This window comes from Amphiura filiformis, chromosome 20 (genome assembly GCF_039555335.1).
Source record: "Amphiura filiformis chromosome 20, Afil_fr2py, whole genome shotgun sequence".
In the NCBI taxonomy this organism is placed as follows: Eukaryota; Metazoa; Echinodermata; class Ophiuroidea; order Amphilepidida; family Amphiuridae; genus Amphiura; species Amphiura filiformis.
In genome coordinates this window covers 24,640,280-24,662,032 of record NC_092647.1, presented here as the reverse complement: position 1 = coordinate 24,662,032, position 21,753 = coordinate 24,640,280, and the positions used below count along the sequence as shown (strand labels likewise).

At 35.1% G+C, this 21,753-nt stretch overlaps 1 protein-coding gene across 1 annotated transcript in view; it reads left to right on the top strand.

The window, feature by feature from the left end:
• LOC140142788 (uncharacterized) overlaps positions 1–20,916 on the top strand; it is a 60,574-nt gene extending 39,658 nt beyond the window's left edge. The window contains exons 7-9 of the mRNA XM_072164787.1: positions 15,982–16,108; positions 16,827–18,981; positions 20,804–20,916. Of these exons, the coding sequence (XP_072020888.1) occupies positions 15,982–16,108; positions 16,827–18,132 (1,433 nt within the window). The 3' untranslated portion in view covers positions 18,133–18,981; positions 20,804–20,916. The remainder of the gene's footprint in view (positions 1–15,981; positions 16,109–16,826; positions 18,982–20,803) is intronic.
• Positions 20,917–21,753: the final 837 nt, after the last annotated feature.

The window sequence follows — 21,753 nt, the reverse complement described above, 5'->3', positions numbered from 1 at the left end:
TGGAAGTGACGGTATGTGCCTGTCAATAGGCCCCCTCTTTTGAAGTCGACTATACCCGATGACCCCCTTTTTTTAAAAGCCATACCCGATGACCCCCCTTTTTTTAGTTGCTGCTACCCAATGACCCCCTTTTTGTGGTTGCGGCTACCCAATGACCCCTTTTTTTCTAAAATAGCAGCATCAAAATGCAACAAAAAATGCAGAAACTGTCAAATTTTGCTCCATTTTTCAAAATTATGCGAAATTTTCAAAATGTTGCTCCATTTTTTCAAAATTTTCTACCCGATGACCCTTTAAAAAAATCTTGTACTCGATGACCCCTTTTTCAAAATATTGTACCCAATGACCCCCTTTTTTATTTTGTTTGTACCCCCTTTTTTAAAATAACGCTTTGTACCCGATTGGCCCCTACTTCGTTAATCCGGTAGGCACATACCCGGCCCTTCCAAAGTTGAGTGCCCCCCCCCCCCCCCGAATCAAGGACAAGGTTGAGTTGAACTAGATTTTGCTTTTGTCAGTTTTGAAGCGTGATAACAAAATAATTCAATCTACATAGCAATTGTCAAATCTTCCATGACCAAAGTGTTATCTTGCGTGTATAGATCTTCGATTTCATCACGCTGAATCGTGCCAATTTTTGGTCACAATTAGGGTTGGCAAACAAAATTATATAAATAAAGGCACTGGGTGAAAAGTCACTGGTTGTTACCATGGCGACAATATCAGAAATCAGCAATGGATGAGCGGTTTGTGCAGATGAGTTGAAATTGGACCAATAATTAATCCCCGACAACAATGCATTGCAACATATAAGGCTAGCAACTATTTTAAACTGTTGCGAATTGGTAGTTCACAGCATCTTGCGAATGGTAGTGAGCTTTGGCAAAAAATGCATTGAACATTTCATAGCGAGCATGTAGAAGAATTCAAATATCACAGATATACCTTTGTAGGTCCTGTGGTTCTTGAGTTATGTTGTAAAGAGGGCTAAAATAACAACACTTTTGTAAAACATACATAGGCCTAATTCATTTACAACAATAAATCAAGCAAGTTTTCAAAGTATATGATTTGTAGAATGAACTTTTGCAAAACATCAAAGTGTTATTTTTCAATAATATATTGTTAGTATGCAGAAACAGATTGGATTTGCTAGATCTTTTGCAGATTTAACAGGATGTCACAGTGCCCCTCCGCACCATCCTCAGAACAGCAATGTTATACAATAGAAGGAAAAGAGTTAAAAAGGGTTCTTTTTTTTTGTCTTCTCATGAGAATCCTTTATGGTTCATAAAAAGAACCATAAAATGATCCTTGAACACTCTGTAAAATATTTGTTTGTTTTCTAAAGAAGCTGCAGAAACTGTGATGGTTCTGGAAAGGGTTCTTGAATTTTTGCCTTTTTGAGGGTTACAGTGCGAGGGTATTGAACCTTTTTGGAATTTTTTTATATGAGAGCGCATGTTTTATTCACTAACTAGGCCTATGTACTTTCTCCAATGCATGTTGGGAAATTGTTAAAGCGACAGTGTGATCAAATAATAAACTAAGGTTATGAAACAGACTTCTTTTGATTTTATTCAAATGACTTCAGTTAGAACTAATTAACATTGGTAAAAATAACAGTATACCTGGCAAATTGGGGCAAAGCAGAGGTGTCAGAAGATTGTTTATGCAATTTTCATCAACTGACTTCCTTGTGTTTGATCCAGAGTTGTGCAGTGCTGTAGCCAGGACTTTTTCAGAAATGTAAATTGTGACATTAAAAGTATGCCAAAACAATCACATTGATAAATATTAGCCAATTGAGTTTTAACCCTATCAATTTCATGCCATATGATTTAATGATTTAATATTCATGTAAAAAAATATTTACCCAAATTAGATCTTATCTTTTGAAAAGTTTTGATAATTTGTCACTTCTATATCAACAAAAAAACCTTTTTTCCTAATATAATTACCATTTACACATCATAAAATGGTTAAAATGTTGGAAACTTGCATGATTTTAACCATTTTTAGGCCAAATTTTGCCCTAAAACTATAGTTCAAATGAATGATTTGTTTTTATTATAATGTAGAAATGTGGCAGTGTATTTAAAACTGCATGAAAATGCCACATTGATGTACACATACACTTCAAAAATGTGTAAATCAAAATATTTTTTCATCATATTTGGCTATGAGCTCATTAATTATTCATGAGCTAATTTGCATAAAATGTACATAATTAATGATAAACTTGTTTTTCTAAAAGCTTTATGTCCAAGCTCGCCAAATGTATGCCACTTATTGGTTTTTACCCAATCGCTAACACTGCAATGCAGTAGTTAATATGATACCTCCACCCCACTCAAATATACCACTTTTGTGTCGGTAATAGAATAGGGTTAGGCTAATAGATTGTACAATGGCTTTTTTTTTTTAAACGGGGGGTGTTGTTACCCCTATCTTTGCAGCTTATAGTGTAATAATTTTAGGTTCAGTGACTACCTAAAGAGTTCAATATGATAATAGTTAGTGGGATTTGCACTTTTTTATCTGTTTAATTTGGCAGAAGATTGATAACTTTTCATCAAATTTCAGATTCAAATTGGTTTTTGATGTTTATAGGGCAACATTGTGAATACTAGTTGTCATATGACAAAATAGGGCAAAAATAGGACATAGATTGTGGGAGTTTAGTTTTCTTTCATTAAATTGGATCAAGGCTGATTCAGAGTACAGGGGGTTTTATGAGCAGGGCAGTGTGGTCTTCATAATTTTTTTTATGGGGGGGCAGGGGCAGTGCCACAGGGGGGCAAAGGGGGTAATTGCCCCCCCCCTATGATTTTCAAAAAAAGGTCAAAAGGAAGGAAAAGAGAAAGAGAAGAAGAGAGAAAAGGGAGGAGAGAAAGAGAGGAGGAGAAGAAGAAAAGGAGCCATTCCCCTCACTGGCCATGGTTAGAAGGCGGAAACTCTCCCTTCGGACATCTTGCCCCTTGTGGAATGCTGACCTACGCGGTTTTAAAGTTGTTGGTTTTTATATTTTGGGCCCATTTTCGGCAAATTTTCCCCCATAAAATCCCCAATACTGCAGTTACTGTCCGTTTTCCTATACACAATACACAGTGCTCTCACCATTGACGCGCGACCTTTACAAATAGTGTATGTTAGAAGTATAGGCATTTGCCTAGTTAACATCACTGTGTGAAAAATAACCGGCCAATATTTAAAGTATTCTCCAAACTTCTAGCAAATATATTTCTCTAACATGACCTAAAATTACAGCTAGGTTAGATGTTCAGAAATAGTCGCACTTTGGTAAAATATGAGTGAGGGCAAGGCATAGCTAGCTCATAGCTAGCCCACTGCCAGTGTTAATTGAATGGCGATTTGACCGAAAATATTAGCTAATATTGGTAACGGACCGCTCACTTTCGAAGGATGCCACAAAAAACGGTACAAGCTACATTTAAAGTATTCTATGAAATCCTAGAAAATATAGTTTTGTAACATGTCCTAAAGTTTTAGCTAATTTAGGTGTTTGGAAGTATTCGCACTTTTGTGTTTTAGGAAGGATATGTAAACGACAGATAACACCAAAAAATATGAAGAAATTATTTCCAAACCGTAAAAGTCAACAATCATTATGTTGCTCATTTTCAAGAATGCTGGTTAACAATAAGCAGAGTATTGTCTCATTTCGTGAACAAAGGCCCACATACCGTTGTTACCTTGCGTTTCCTTTATAAGCGGTTACCCAACTGAAACTATAATACCAGCTCATTGTGATACCGCACAGGTAAAACAGACACATGTGCACAACCAGAGAAGATCTGATTTAATCAGTTGAGCTGTTTTCAATGAGTGTTATCTTGGTTTAATAGCTTCTAATGGGGTTTAAGTCCTGCAAAGGTCGTGCTGAATTCTACTGTAGACATGACTGCATCATGCGTAAAAGTCACATGGCCTCTCTTGCCTTTTCTCCCAACTACTTTGGAAAAATCCTGGTATTATAAGTAAGTTTACTTTTTACTTTTACGGGGTTTCATCACATTGTATATCCAAAACCTATACTAGAACGCCTCTCTCAGAAATAAAAATTATGCACCAATATATATAAATAAGCAATTGGCTTCACATTTATATATGGCCGGCCAGGGGCGTAGCCGATTTATTGGGGGGCTGATTTTTCCTAAAATTTTGACCAGGAAAGCATAAAGAACCTTTTTATTCCTTCGCTACATTCGCGAATGGGCAAATTTTGTCCTTTTCGGACTGAAAAAGCATTAAAAAAAATGTTTTTTTTCGCTTGCTACGCTCGCAAAGTGGACCTTTTCGGCATTTAGTGATCATAGGGGGCGACAACCTCCCGCCTAGAGGCGTAGATCTGACCCGGGGTGTGGGGTATAAATCCCCCCAATATTTGATAGGGTAGATGGTCCATACAATCATTCCCAAATATTGACGCCTGTATGTGGGTTTCTGACCAAAGTAACCTCATATTTGGCCATTTTAGCCTAAAAAGTGCCAATTTTATTTAACATATCCACCATATTTCACTTCGTGCACATTTGTACCATGAACTTATTTTGTTGCCAAAAGGTGCTGGATTTACTAATTGAGTATACGTCCATGCCTAAAACCAGCGGCCTGAAAGTCGGGCCCGTGAATGAAATACATAAAAATATGCGGTTGGAAAATAAATAAATAACCCTAAAAAGGGTGAAAATGGTGCATCAAATGGCTTCATTTGTGCTTTCATTTTGAAAATTTTTTCCAGACACCCCCCTGCATCGCGCAAGTGCGGCGGGCAGTGCTGGTAAAATTTTAAATTTGGCGCTATTTTTTCCAAAATTGTGAGTGAAATACCTAAAATTTTTAGGTCTTTTTGGTAAGAAAATGTATATTTTCAATACAATAGGTCAACATTTTCATATGAAAGACGGCTTTTCCTCCCAGACACATTCACTATATCATTAGATTTAATAATTTGTCATAAAATTTATACCTTGAATTTCAAAAAACCACAAATTATTTGATATCAGAAGGACATTCCTCGTATTTATGATGTGCTCTCATGTCTCAAAAATACTGTGCAAATGTTGCTATCCGAGCCTTAAAACTATGTATATGTACATGTATAAAGCCTCATGAAGAAAGGAGAGGAAAGGTAACCTATTCAACCAATTTTTCATTGTTTGAAAAAGTAATGGCATATAAATCACCATAAAATTCTGTTTTATTTTACCATTTTAAAATGTGCAAGAACAACATAAATATTCAAAAATACAATTACACATAAAAATGCCAAAAAATGAGCAAAATTTTTAGTACAGTAAAGATTTTTGATATTTTTTTTCTGCAGTAAATTTCTGGAAAATCGTTATTTGGCATTAATTTTCTTTAAACTTGGTTTCCATATCCTGCATTTTCAGTATATTTCAAAGGACAAAGACTTTGTATAATCTTCAGGTATTTGTCCAGATAAGCCTGCAATACATTTCTGGATAAACAACATCAATTAGTGCTAACTTTTCTTCAAAACTGGATTCCATATCCTGCATTTTTAGTTTGTTTCAAAGGCCAAAGACCTTGTATAATAACCTGCAATAAATTTCTGGAGAAACAACATAAATTTGGTGTAAACTTTTCTTTGAACTTGGATTCCATATCCTGCATTTTTAGTTTGTTTGAAAGGCTAAAGACCTCTAGAGGCAGCTATTGATATTTTATAAGGCAGCCTTTCAAGTTCATCATCACCACATATAAGTTGTGCAGCATTCTATAATAATTCTATGGTTGTTGTCAGACAGTTCTTTGACAATGCAGGGCGTAACTGTGTAAGGTTTATTCAACTGTAAAATGCTGTCCCAGTTTGCCTTTATTTGTTGCTCAATACAATAGGATCTCAAACATTACAATCTCTAAGGCACAGTTCCTTAACCCCAATATGCTTCTACACTCAAACAATGACCTTTACACTCACTAGGATCTCAAACATGACAATCTCTAGGACACAGTTCCTGAACCCCAATATACTTCTACAGGCAAAGAATGACCTTTTGATGTATTGGCCGGGGCCCGGGTGTATTGGGTATAAAATCTCATATCCCACAACTTGAGGTCAAAATTTGAGCTTTGCTTGTTTAAATAGGGGGTCATGAGCTATGTCATTGGGCATGAGATCATGATAACTTATAACTGTATACGCTCTTATTTTCGCGAGGGTTTTATTTTTGCAAATTTCGCAAGTAGACATGCAGGCGCAAAAATAGCAAGACATGAAAATACAGTTTTTATGTAAAGTTACTTTACACTTGGAAAAAAATCTTTACAATTACCAAATTGCACAATTGTCAAAAATCACAAAATCTCTAATAATTCTGTAAATGAAAAAAAACCCAAAAACACCAGCATAATAGTACTTGAATCCTGTAGAACAAATTTATTGACACTAGTATACATGCAGCGAATTCAGGATTTTATTATATTTTTAGTTGGTATTAATATAGATGTTATTTATGGATATTATTATTATTATTATTAAGCTCATATTTGCTATAGCTATAAATTTCAATGTAGATATTAATATTACATATTTTCATGCATTCAGATCAGTAATATGTTTTGCTTGTTTTTTGTTTGTGTGTGTACATACCTGAATGTGGGGTAGTTTTAAAAGTGCACATAGGGTATATACGAAGTGTAAAATGCAAAATAGTGAAAATCCTTCAGCTAAATATTTAAAAAGCACTATAAATGTTAAAAATTACCCATCTTGCAAAACCCAGATCATGTCTAAATTTGACTTTTTGATATTGCTATGTTCAGTTAATAAGTTAAAATATGTAAAATTTAAAATAAGTTGAAATAAGTACACTTTATACACCATGTTTGTTTTTGTACCACACGTACTTTTACCACATGTACTTTAACGAGTAGTGCAAGTGTATTTATCGTATTCAACTTGCAATGCTAGCCACCGGGGCTAGCCAAAAGTGTTCAACAGGGTTAATGTAAATGAGCTCCCATTCAAGGAATCGGATAGCATCATTTGCACAGGGACCTGAGAGCACATCAGACATCGAATTGTATTCTGAATATGAGGAATGTCCTGATATCAAATAATTTTGATTTTTTTTTAAATTTGCGATATTATACAAATTTAATGTCAAATTATTAATATTTGATATATTTTATATTTTTAAATATCAAAAATATTTGTAAATCTTAGTTTAAATATTATTTTTAAATATTGTTAAAACAGTCGCTCAAAGTAAAGTTTATAAATCTAATGATATGTCTCTTTTTTTTTTGACATCAAACAGTTTGGCAATGTTTCTGGAGTTTCTACCAGCCATTATTTAGTTAATCTCATGCATTTTCTCCACCAGGGTGCGGAAAAAAATCACAACGTTGGCACAGTGGTTCTGACAGATTTCTCAAAAGCGTTCGATCTCATCAATCACACCTTGTTAATTGAGAAAATGATCGAAGTTGGTGTGAGAAGAACCATTGTGCCATGGATTTGTGATTTTTTGCACAACAACAACAGTGTGTGAAATTCAATGATTCTTTATCTGGGTATGTTACGGTCAAAGGGGGTTCCTCAAGGCACAAAACTGGGTCCTATTGGATTCCAAATTGTTATTAATGATGCTGCCACAGATGCCAAATCACAATACTGGAAATACGTTGATGACATGACCTTTGGTGAGAACCGTCATCGTAATGTTAAAGGCTGTCTTCAAGATGATTTGAATGATTTTACTGAGTGGGCCAAAAACAATTGCCTTAAATTAAACCCATCCAAATGCCAGGCTCTTCTTGTTAATTTTGGTAGATCAGAGCCACTACACACAGATTTGAGAATTGGTAATGAGCCTCTTCCTTATGTTGACAAAGCGAAAGTGCTCGGTCTCTGGTTACAAAATGATCTTAAATGGGACGCCCAGGTTAATGATATGCTTACCAGAGCCAATAGGCGTCTTTTTATACTTCAAAAATAAAAAAAATTTGGCTTCTCTCAAGATGAGCTCACCATTGTTCTTAAAAGTTACCTTAGACCAGTTCTCGAATATGCTGCTGTGGTTTGGCACTCAAGTATTACATCAAAACAATCTGCTGATATTGAAAGAATTCAAAAGCGGGCATGTAGGACAATACTTGGTTGGAACTATACATCTTATGATGATGCAATTGCCGTGCAATCTTGATTTTTAACTAACAGAAGAGAATTACTCTGTCATTCATTTGCTGAAGGGCTATCAACCAATGCTCGTACTAGTCATCTCATTCCCCCACTAGGTTTGAAGCCCATGGAAGAAATCTCCATAATTCAAGTGCAATATCAAAAATTCCTGTCAGAACATCCAGGTTTGCTAATAGTCCAGTGCCATATTTTATTAATTTATTGAATCAGTAGTTATCCTTTTGCATTTGCCATTTTTAGTGCTTTTAAACAGTTTTGATGTATTACATGTATGCAGGTGTCATTATTTATATAATTTATTATGATCTCTTTATTTGTATGTGTGAGTGGGAGCACGAGGGAGTACCAGGTGTTTTTGGAGTTTGTTTGAGCCCAGTGATATGTGTGGTGTGAATTAGGTATGTGAGTGTGTGTGTGAGTATATATTGTGTGCAGGTGTGAGTGGCTTTTTTCTATGGTGGTTGGGTGTTGTATGGGTTCAGAGATGAAGGGACCATGTGTGCTGGCATGCCGTTGTGTGTGCATCGGGGTGCGTGCGCTCATGCACCCTTCACCTGTGTACCCCTTTTCCACCCACACCGACTCCCAACTCACACCTGCATGCTGATGTTTTAATATGTGGCAATATCCATTTTTGCTTTATATGTGCAATATTTTTCATCTTTTATCTTGCATTATTTGAATTTAAATTTGTTGTTTATATATTTTGTATTTGTAATTTAGTAATATTTTGATGTCTTTAAATTTTGTAAAAATTGCTCAATTTGGCCTTAGGGCCACGATGCTTTTTCTAATAAAATGAAATGAAATGAAATTTATGTAGCTGGGATGAAAAAGCTGACCATCAATTGCAAATTCTGAAATTGCAAATACTTTTTTCCTCCAAAAGACCTACATTTTTTTTAGTGTTTTAGGGAAAAAATTCTATATCTTTAATACAAAAGGTCAACATTTTCATATGATGTACGGCTTTTCATCCCAGCTACATACTAGTACACTTCAAGTACATATCATTAGATTTATACAATTTACTTTGAGGACTGTAAAAAAAAAAGTTGCCATAAAATGTGTATTATATCACAAATGTCTAATGTGCTCTCACGTTCCACAAAAAATATATGAAAACGTCGCTATCCAAGCCCTTAACCCAAGTCAGCAGGCAATCAATAGACAATTCAAAAATCGGCTTTTTTTTCCAAAACACATTTTAGTAAAGGTGTCACATCAATGACCCTAAAAAGTCCATTTATGTGGTTTATTCTTATTGTGTGTGTCTGCATATTCTCATATCTTAGATCTATTATTAGGCAAATAAAATTTGTTTGCTTGGCCTCCACGACTAACATAATATTGGCCAAATTCAGGGTCACCCCTTTAAAAAATTTATTTTTTTGACTTTTTAGCTCACAATGTTTTTTTATATATTACTTTTTCTGTGTGTAAATTTCATTCAAAGCTAAATTTGGCCAACAACATTTTCTAAAAGAAGACAATCATTACTGTAAACTCATTATAACGTTTATAACTGTCTGTTCCTGCATCAATATTTCCAATAAACTTTGCATCTTGTGCCTGTAAGTATGCTTGTATGTGTATTGAAGGACTGAAGTAATGATTTACCTTTCCACATGACCAATGTTCATTGCCTACATGCCTATACAGTAGTGAAGCATTAAAAATATATATACACATCTCAGAAATCAGTGGAGGGCAAACAAACAATATTTTTTTGGCCTTTTTTTTAAAAGGCCCAAAAAATATTGTTTGTTTGCCCTCCACTTGGATTTTTGGGTGTCTATATATATTTTTAATATATTAAGTATTAAGTATAACACATCTAACGGGCTTTAAGGTTGGTCTGAACCCTGGAATTATGGAAACTTTCGGGCCTCATAACTTCTAAATTGTTGGTCTAAAGTATATAAAAGTATACATATTTAGAAAGGCAAAGACTTGATAAGTTCATCTGTGAGGTCAAATTTGGGCCAAAATGCCACTTTTGGCCAAAAAAAAAAAAAATAACAATTTTGGCCCACTTCTATTTTGTGCATCGTAAAAAAAAAAAAAAAATTTTGGGCCAAATTTTTTTTATATTAATTTTTAAAAACTAGATCCAAAATATCTAAGACCCATTTTTTCATTTTTTTTTTAATTTTGGCCCAAATTTGACCTCACAGATGAACTTATCAAGTCTTTGCCATTCTAAATATGTATACTTTTATATACTTTAGACCAACAATTTAGAAGTTATGAGGCCCGAAAGTTTCCATAATTCCAGGGTTCAGACCAACCTTAATTTATCTCCCCTTGTTATTTATGTTAACATTTTGTGAAATGCCTGGCAATACACAATAACAAATTGAAGGGATGCCCACTCTTCCTTCTATTGTACAGAATTAACGTTTTAAAGTCAATTTGAAAAACCATTACAATTTATCATTCACTAATATATCATTTATCAAAGTTTAACACTTTCTGTTAGCTTTGTAAATAAAGTGTTCATTTGTGGTTTTGGTGATGCCAACCAGCACAAATAGAAGGGAGAGGCCCTGTCAGTTGGGTCTAGTTTCTTTAGGACTCAATTAGTGCATGCATTCACTTGTTCGCTCATGCAGAGTACAGCTCAACTGATCATACTTTTCCTACATTCAACCTTGCATGATTTTTGAGTTGACACAGTCATGAAAATAACTATAGATACTTGACAAGACCATTAGTAGCCCAGTTCTGAACCTTTTCATTGATCATTCATAACAATAGGTATCTGATGGATCAGTGAAGATAAGAAGGGATTATAATATATCCGTAACCTTGATATTATAGTACATCTCGAGGAAAAAGTGCAATGGACATGTTTTCATTTTATGTTTCAAATATCCGCACATGAAAATTGAGTATTTAACCCAAAAATGAAAATGGAACAATTTATTGGAAATCTGTTTTAACAGATTTTTTTGACATCTTTTTCTGCACTGTATTATACCTAAATTAAGAAATTTGATAAATATTCAAAGAAAATATAGGTCATCCAAAAAAATTGTGATTTTTACACATTTTGGGGCAAAAAAGGAAAAATAAGCAAAAATATCAAAATCTGTCTAACAGTTTCATTCATCAAGTCATAACAAACGGCCTACATGCTTAATTTCTAATAAAATATTGAAATTGTGAAAAATATAGGTATTTATTGATTTTCATGTTTTTTCTTGCAAATATGCTAATAATATGCAAATTATGAAATTGCAAAATAAAGTTTCTACATAGCATACATCTTTCAAGTATGATGTTCAAAATGACAGACATCAAAAAGAGATTCGATGAAATGTAAAGGTGTAGTAACAATTTTGGCATGGACTGTCTGGTTAGGCAAAGTACGGTAAGTTGAGCTGTACTGCAAAATTCCTTACAAATTCCCTTTCTGTATGTTGTTTATTTATAAGGCTATATTAAAAAAAATGTTGTCTCAAAGCTCTGGCACGCATTACTAAACTCATGCGCATAAATAGGTTATTTTAAAGTTGTAATTATTTTTTCAACAAAAAGCAAAAAAAAAAAAAAACTTGTTGAGATTCCAAGCCAAATTTTGACTTCTTGCTTTGTTATACACATGTTTTGAAAGAACAATTTGAAAATAAAAGACAACGCAACTCAAGATATGGTCTGATATGATTTCACAGTATCAAAATGCATTAATGGTCACCTTGAAAAGCATTAAAAAATTCTATATTTAAAATAAAAATAAAAATTGCATTTTGCATTAGCTTTTCAGAAGCTGAAGAGCTTTGAGACAAATGATTTTTTAAATATAGCCTAATAGCGAGCCTAATAGAGAGTTGTGAATCATGTTTATAGGCCAAGAATTAAAACAAATATGAATCATTGTTTATCTTTTTTTTGACCATCCCTAATCTTGAAATTTGGGAAAACAAATACCAATACTAATTTTGAAAATTGCAGAAAAAGTTTTCCCCTGTCAGGATTGGAACACTTCCGCTCCAAATGAGTTGACCATTTTGTGCATGCTTCAATGTAGGAAAGTATTATTGCACCCTCTTGCAAAATAATGCACTACTTTCTTTAACCTCATATCTTGTTAAAATTTAAAATCAGGTGGTGGACAGGGGGACACCGTCCCTCCACTTTACAAATTAGGGGGAACACAATATCAAATGTCCCCCTCCCCACATTTTGGTCCATTATAAGGCCAAAAAAAAAAAGAAGGTTTGTTTCAAAGCTCGCGCTCGCATTTGTAAAATCGTAAGATTTGGACAAAAAGAAATGCGGATTTTTTTTTTAATTTCAAAATTTTTTTTTAGTTTTTCCGGAAAAATTCGAGGAAAATTAGATTTTTTTCTCCAAATACCATGAAAAAGTCAGGAATAAAAAAAAAAAAAAAAAATTGCATTTCGCATTTGTTTTCAAACCACTCGTGAGCTTTGAGATAAACCATTTTTTTTGGGCCTAAAGTCACAAGCACATGCTTTGTAGAATTGTGAGAAAGTACAAAAATGATTGCCAGAGTTGTTTAAAAATCACCAAATTCCATATTTCTTCCTCAAATTTTGCTTGCATTTTGATTTTTGGACATGTTGGATGTGCGAAATTTGATTTTTAATTTTGAAGTTAGTGGGTACAGAACTATGAGTCTTCAGAGTTGGTGGCAACACTGTACCCATTTCCCCCACTTCTGAGGGGGCACATCCACCCTAAGACGCCTACGTCACGCAGGCGCGACATGCGGTGCTGTGGATGTGAAGTATCAATGACTAATAATGATGATTGTGTCCCCCACTTTCAAAATCAGATTTAAATCTAGAAACACTCCAAATTTTTGTCTCGAAAGGGCAACCAAACAATTTTTTTTTTTTTTTTTGCCTTAAGCACCACAATTGCATAATATTGCAAGTTACACAATATTAATAGCATGGCTAATTGATAAAAAAATGGTACTGTGCTATAAGTTAGGGACAAATTCTACTATATGCTGTATAAATAATTCCCTTTCGGGTTTCATTGTGGAGCTTCATGGGTCATCAACTTTTCAAAATTAAATTTGTGTGACTGTTCTTTTAAGTTGGCTGTTAACACACACACCCTGGGACTTTTTATTTTGTAATGAAGGTCACAAATAGTCAATTGTTTTGTTGTTTATTTTGTTGTTCTTTATTAGAATATACAACTTGAGTGCATGTACTGCATTGCATGCAGGTTGTCATGCATACTAGTTACTTTATTAAATCAAATTGCATAATATGAAATCACTTATTTACCAAGCAATGAAAAAGATTTTATTTACAAAATTATTACATGAATATTAAAATCATCATTACGCAAAAAAATGTTTGGCCTCAATCGACCAACCCTACTTATGAAAAATGGGAAAGATATTTTTATTCTACAGAGTAAAAAGACCCAATTTTTTGAAAATCTAGAAACGCTTTTATTCCAGTCTATATTATTGCATCGACCTACCGACCCTCCAAATTTTTGTCTCGAAAAGGCAACCAAACAATTTATTTTTTTTTTTCTTTAAGCACCACAATTGCATAATATTGCAAGTTACACATTATTTAGAAACTACAGGGAAAAAAAGGAAATCGGCCAACCGACCTTTTTTTTTATTCAAACCAGGCCAAACATGTTTTATTTCTCGCAGTTAAGAGGGGCTTTAAACTCCCAGTAAACAAATGACAAACAGTAGGACATATAACCTTGCCATCTTCTGAAGATAGTCCGGATGAGATTGTTTTAATGTTGCTATCTACTGAAGATAGCTGATATCAGATTGTGTTAATGTTGCTATCTACTGAAGATAGCTGATATCAGATTGGTTTAATATTGCTATATCAGATTGTTTCAATGTTGCTATCTACTGAAGATGGCTGATATGTTGCTATCTACTGAAGATGGATGATATAAGATTGTTGTAATGTTGCTATCTACTGATGATAGCTGATATCAGATCATGTTAATGTTGCTATCTACTGAAGATGGCTCACATCAGATCATGTTATTAAATGTTGCTATCTACTGAAGATGGCTGATATGTTGCTATCTACTGAAGATGGATGATGTAAGATTGTTTTAATATTGCTATCTACTGATGATAGCTGATATCAGACCATGTTAATGTTGCTATCTACTGAAGATGGCTCATATCAGATCATGTTAATGTTGCTATCTACTGAAGATGGCTCATATCAGATCATGTTAATGTTGCTATTTACTGAAGATGACTCTTATCAAATTGTTTTAATGTTGCTATCTACTGAAGATGGCTGATATCAGATCATGTTAATGTTGCTATCTACTGAAGATGGCTCATATCAGATCATGTTAATGTTGCTATCTACTGAAGATGGCTCATATCAGATGGTGTTAATGTTGCTATCTACTGAAGATAGTTGATATCAGATCATGTTAATGTTGCTACCTAAGATGGCTCATATCAGATCATGTTAATGCTAATATCTACTGAAGATGGCTCATATCAGATCATGTTAATGTTGCTATCTACTGAAGATAGTTGATATCAGATCATGTTAATGTTGCTATCTACTGAAGATGACTCATATCAGATTGTTTTAATGTTACTTAGTTGCTATCTACTGAAGATGGCTCATATCAGATGGTGTTAATGTTACTATCTACTGAAGATAGCTCATATCATATTGGTTTAATGTTGCTATCTATAATGAAAATGGCTTATATCAGATTGTTTCAATGTTGCTATCTACTGAAGATGGCTGATATGCAGGGGTAGAAACAAGGAGCAATAATCAGCTGGCCTTTGGGCCAGCTGGGAATGTCTCCAGCTGGCCCAAGGGCAAATCCACTGGCCCAGATTCTACTTCATTGTGTTTCAATATTGTAACACGTCATAAATTCACAATTATGCTAAAATCCCAACCAGCCCACTGGGCCATCCAGACAGAAGAAAATCTCCTGGCCCGAAGAGAAAACTACTGGCCAGGGCCAGCGGGCCAGTGGCTAAATCGACCCATGGATATGTTGCTATCTACTGAAGATGGATGGTATGTTGCTATCTACTGACAATGGCTCATATCAGATTGTTTTAATGTTGCTATCTATTGATGATGGCTCATACGAGATTGTTTCAATGTTGCTATCTACTGATAATGGTTGATATGTTGTTATCTACTGAAGATGGCTGATATTTATCCAGTTCTTGCCCTGAAAAAGGATTTCAAGTTGAAAAACATGTTTTCATGGAACAATATTATTGAATATCCTAATGGTTGATTTAAAAATGTGACATGATCAAGGGGAATGAGTCACATGTCGGCAATTTTCAATTAGAAGTTTTTTATATCATTTTCTAACAGTTTACGAATGCTACATTTTGATGCAGATCCCATCAAAATCGGACATCTGGTTACCAAATTATGAGCAATTTATCAATGGCTGAAAACAATATAAAGCAAAAGAATTTGATCATGTCACAAATACAATTTTTCAGTGGTACTGCAGAATCTCTTACATTTAGATGATATATCTACCTTCTACTATGGGACATTGGATGTTTTTAGGGGCCATTATCCATAGGGGTAGTAGCAGGTTCATTGCATGTGCAGCCTTAATATTATTTCTAAGATGTGCATCATTTAGGGGCAAAATTATGTAAATTGGGGTCATTCAGGGACAAAAGATCAAAATTGTGGGTCTTTTTGGGAGAATAAAAAAGGTTATTTTCTGATTTTGCTAATGCTCTTGTTATAAAATGATGTACATTAAGTTATTTTTTTTGTTTCCTTTTTACACAGGTGCACAGGGTATCTCATCAAGTACTTTATTTATCATCATTGGGATGGTCTGTGGTGCTCTTGCATTGATAATAATTTGCCTGAGTGTAGGCTGTTGCATATTCATGAGCCGTGTCAACAAAAGCAGGTAAAGATAAAAATTTCTTTTAAAAGGGAATGGTCCCGTAATGATGTAGTTCATTTAAAGGTTATATGCTACCTTACAGTGAAATATTTCATAATATTGTGAGGGAACCAACCATGATTGGGCTTGATGGGGCCTGATAGGGGGGGAGGCAAAAGCTATTTTGGGCAATTTTCCTATTTGATTGATGGGGGGGTCAAAAGCCATTTTTGGCTTTTTTTCCTCTTTGATTGGGCACATGCCCTCCAAAACCCTCCGTGCCTCTATGACGCTATTCCACTATAGCTAGGATACTGATTATCGCCTTATCGCTGGGATATTTGCCCAACGTTGCAAGAATCTGTTATGCTATATATTCCTTGCGTCATTTCCTTTCTGAAAACATACTTTTATATACTTTTCATCATTACATTTATATACAATAAAAACAGTATCAAAATTACTGAAAGGAAGGTATACGGACTATAGTAAAATATTGGTTAATAACACAAATACACTTTTGGAATTATTTGTCATAGTTTTGTGTTTACCTGCTAAACCAATAGCGACATCAAAATTTAGTAAATAATTGACTAAGAATTAACTTTAATTAAAATGATTTCTCTTTTGTAGACGGTACCCAGTGTTAAACCAATGGCGTCATCAAATTTGAAAAATTAAAGAATTGAGTACTATAAGTGACTAAGAATTAACTATGATTGAAATGATTTCTCTTTCCTAGATGGCGCCCAGAACAAAGACATCAACGACCTGCTTCTTTCCTCCCTATTCAGCCAAAGCAGAAGCGGGGAAAAAATAAAAATAAAAATAAAAAAGCTCATGGTACTGCCGGAAAGACTTTTTCCGATCTTCTGCAACATTCCGTCGTAGACGATGACCGGTTTAATCCCGATCACAGATTAACTCTTCCAAGAGGGAATGTACGACATCAACATCCTTCAATACTTAATAATAATTTTTTTAGTAACGATGGTCAGGGGTCATCATCAACTTCGCAACATCATCAGAGTTATGAACTAGGAAGTGACAGATCGGATTCTAGAACTAAGCAAAGCATTCCTCTTGAACACATGACACAAGACCACAGTAGGACTAGTATGCGCAGCTCTAATCCTTCGTTGAATTCGCAACAGCAACGTGGGTTAGCTGCCGGTCACTCTTTCCCATTCAGACTGGGACCTCAGTTCAGGTCTACTAGCGAAGACCAACCCAGAATTGTTCAAAGAGCTAGAAATTTTAAACCACAACATTCCATGTATCTACCAAAGAATGCAGCATCTGAGAGTGTTAGAAGTTCTCAGCCAATGACATCACAGACAACGTCAAAGTCCCAGCCTCAGACAGTAAATTGGAGGGAACATTACGATATCGGAAAGCTTGTAGAAGACTTTGAAAACAAAAGTAAAGCAAATGGTAAACCAAAGAAACGGAGGAAGGAGGTGACATTTGACTTTCCGACATTGAGAAATAAATTTCATAAGTTATACCACAGGTGGCAGAATGGCGGGGTTGGTGATAGTTTACGAACGGACGATTTTAATCCTCCTGCCGATATCGATGAGGAATCATCAATTTCGCTTGATGATGAAGATCCTAGAATCTTTGAGGGGGGTGCTTACGGTGGAACGGCGATACCAGCTGAACGTGCACAAGCTGCAAGACCAGATGAACGTGAAGAGGCTGCTGGACCATCTGGTTATCAACTGCCGTTTGACAGAGTATCCAACGTCCAAGATTACGAACCGTATTTGAATCGCAGGCAAAGTAAAACTACAGATGGTCGAGCTTCTACTGACTTCTCCGACAACTTTCATATACCACTCGTAATCGGGGAGAAGCCAGCTGAGGGCTCATCGTCATCCTCTGGAAGAAGTCGTGGCAGTGTGGGATTTTACCAAAGGTGGGATTTTTCCAATGTTGGCACCGGCTCCGATTTGTATATGGCATCAACGGCTCAAACTGGAGACGGAATATATTACGAACCATCGCCGTTCATTCATCCGCTGCAGGAGGAAAGTTATTTCTGAGTTTCTTGCAGTTTAAATTTTGTGTTGCCAAATTCTACAGCTAAAGTGCCATGAGATGCTACAAAAGCATGGAATTACAGGGTATATACATGGAATCGCAATCTGTATCTAGCTGCTGTGTTCAATTTGTGTTAATCCGTCCAAACTGTTGAAGGCCTGCAAAATGTGATTAATTGGATCTATTAATCAATATAGATCCAATTTATTGATCACATGTTTGGTACACAGGTTCTTATTTATTATGCAATCTATATTTGACCATGCAGGTCTCAGTCTGAAATATATTTTAGAGTTGTTTATTTATTTAGCACATTTTATATCTACAATGTATATTAAATTTTGTATATGTGTCACAAGTTCAAGAGGAAAAAGTTGCAATATTTTACGCAGTGATGTAACTAATAAAATGGATTTGCAGTGATATTGTAACAGCCATGATACAAGGCTGAACAGCACAAGAATATTTCCTCCAATGACAGTCAAAAGATTGATTTGATTGATTGATTGGCTAATTGATTGATTGATTGATTGAATGATGTTCATCCTCTGTCAGTCCATTTGTGGAGCCAGCTATCTACAATGCAAGTGGCTTTGTTTCAACAGCATCATGAATCAGCCAAGAGTTTTTTTGGGTACTGCAATTTACAAGATTCTGAGAAGCTTCTTTAGATGGAAATAATGAAAAAATTCAACTGGATTCACGTTTGTTGGAGTGGCTACGGTATCACATCATACCCAAAGTGCATCTTCAGGCCGACTGATGATGTGGTGGCAATTGGTCAATTGACAACCTTCATAAACATATCTTTAGATCGATGTCCAAAACAACCGTGAGACGATGGTCAAAACGTAAGGAAGTCAACCAATCTCAATTGCATACGGGAATATGCTTGACTCTGCTGCTGGTGATGCTGCTGCATATCTGGGATATTCCATATAAAATCCACACTACCCCTGCGGATGATTTTGGAAATATCTTCCAGAGGGGGACTATGAATTATAAATGGAATGAGCACATTAAACAACTCTATTTGAAACTCACCTTCCCTCTGTGGAAGTTTCAGGTTGAATCTTTCTCAGAGGGTATATGAAGTTCAAATGGAGCTGACTAAAGTGATTATTCCATTTGAAATTCATGCTCCCCCTGTGGAAGATATTTCCAGGGGGAGTGTGGATTTACATTGGAATGAATCCCATTATACTAATTACATTTTTTTCCCTTTTTGCAAAAAGCAGGTTAATTTAAATGATATTTGCTAATTCATTTTGCATATTTTATTTAACATGCTTATTTATTCAAATGAGACCAGCTTTTGGTAACTGATTGGAAGCTAATTATCAAGCCTATTCCAGATGAAATGCATACACCCCCTGTGAAAGACATGCCCTTAACATTAAGGTCATTTCATCCAGGGGGTATGGATTCAACTGATGGAATAGCCCAATAAATGGGATATTATAATGGCTTTGCTTGATTGTTGTAACATTTTAATATTAGTTGCTTGCAGCCTTTTGCTTATATTTATTGCCTTGATTAACATTTTGTTTTATTTATTAATTGCTTTCTTTCTTTTAGGCTTAAAAATGGAAACTATGTCTCAAAGCCGTGCACACATTCGTGTTTCTCAGCATGTCCATGTCAATTTAAACGGCAAATTCATTTTTTTATTTATTTACTTTTTTTGCCATAAAATCCGAGACATTTTGAAGAAAATTTACTTATTCGATACTCGCATTGTTTAGGTATAAAACAATTGATATTTGTTCTTCAAATGTGTAAATCAACCACAATTTTATGCTGTGTACTTTTGAACAATAGAAATTGACATTTTAATAACATTGTTTTTATATGTATGTATGCCTTTTGCCCTTCAATGTATAAAGGACCCCTTCGGAAATAAGCCTTTGGGCTTAAAGGGCTATCCTGTGATATCTCCTTGCTTTGTTTTTTGTGTATTATATGTTATTCATCTTAATGCATTTTATATCTATTTACCTTGTATTGTTGTATGTGCAATATGGAGATACCGAATAAAATCAAATCAAAATCAAATCAAATCAAATCAAATCAAATTCAAAATTAAGTTTTAAAATGCTGAAAAAAAAATTAGAAAAAAAATCCACATTCAATTTTGAAATTGCCATGGGCTTTGAGACATAGCTTTTAAGCCTTACCGCTATTAATTTTATCATGTTTATCACATGTTTATTTACATGCTTTTGCTCTAAATATTGTTTTATGCTTGAAGTAAGAAAGGGCTTTAAAGGTATCAAACCGTAGTTTATTAATTACTTGCATGATTCTCTTTTCATTTCAAAACTGTACTTTGCTCAATTATTGTGAATTGCTACTTACTTAATCCCATGAGTACTACCTGCCGATTGGGCCAAAAAGAAGTTTTCATTATCAATTGGTCCAATCAGCAATATTGTTAGAATAATTTCACCACACAACAAAATTGGGGTGGATTATTTGCAAAGCTCCATTCTGATTGGTGATTAAAGTGAAAATATCATGTAATTGACCAATCAGAGGCAATGTTAGATCGGCAGGTAGTGCTCAGGGGGTTAATTATGATTACCCCTTGCTGCAGATGGTGGTGATATGATAACTGTTCTATTATCATTAAAATATAGTCTAATTTTTTTCCGCTATTTCATTTTAATTCAGGATGGCTCCAAAAGCTTCAATAGGATCAACTGAGAAGCAGCAGTCTCCACCAGCAACTTTGGGCATCAGCAGCATGGCCAGTAAATACCGTGAAAGATATAGGCTCCGTCAGACCATATTAATTGACGAGAGCAACATCAGTGATAGGGATACCGAATCGGAGGGAACCAGAGGGGTGGATACGGATATCGATACAGATGTCGATACAGATATCGAAGAGGACGCGGACATAAAAACCCCGATCCAACCGGAAATGAAAGACGGGGGCGCACGACTTGGCGATATACAAAGCTTAAACATGCCTGATTTGTTGATGGGATTTTCCGGATTAGATTACGAGATGGATATGATGGGAGGGAGCTTTGAGGACGACAGCGAGGAAGGATTTATTTACGACATCCCGCCAACACCAAGATTGAAACGTAGGGACTCTATAAAGTCAACAAGGTCGGTCAAATTCCGCAATCTCACAGAAATTATTCATATCGATGACGATATGCCGGGAGCAGAAAATTTCTCGTTTGGGGTGAAAAACGTTGCGAGTAATCCAAATATGTCTTTGCAGAGTCGACCTCAAAAGTCAAAGGATGGAAAACGGAAGGATGGGAAGTAAAAAATCGCACAAACAAAATAACAAAAACGCAACGATTGTCTTTTATAGTCGATTATTATCAATTTGGTATAAGATCTGTCACTTTATACTGTTAATATTAGGCCCTCTTTTTCGCCGTAGTAGTAAATATGTGATACCTTAGTGACTGCTTCTCACTTGGTTTGTACAGCTGTTAGCAATCCATTGATTTGATCGTGTTTTGATCGTGGTTCTGAATACAGATAGGGTGAACCAGTCGACATGGCAATGATGAATTTTTATGTCACACTACGACGGCGAAAAGTAAGGTGGGAGATTTTTAGGCATGGTTGGATCACAGATCTCGTTCCAGGATCTG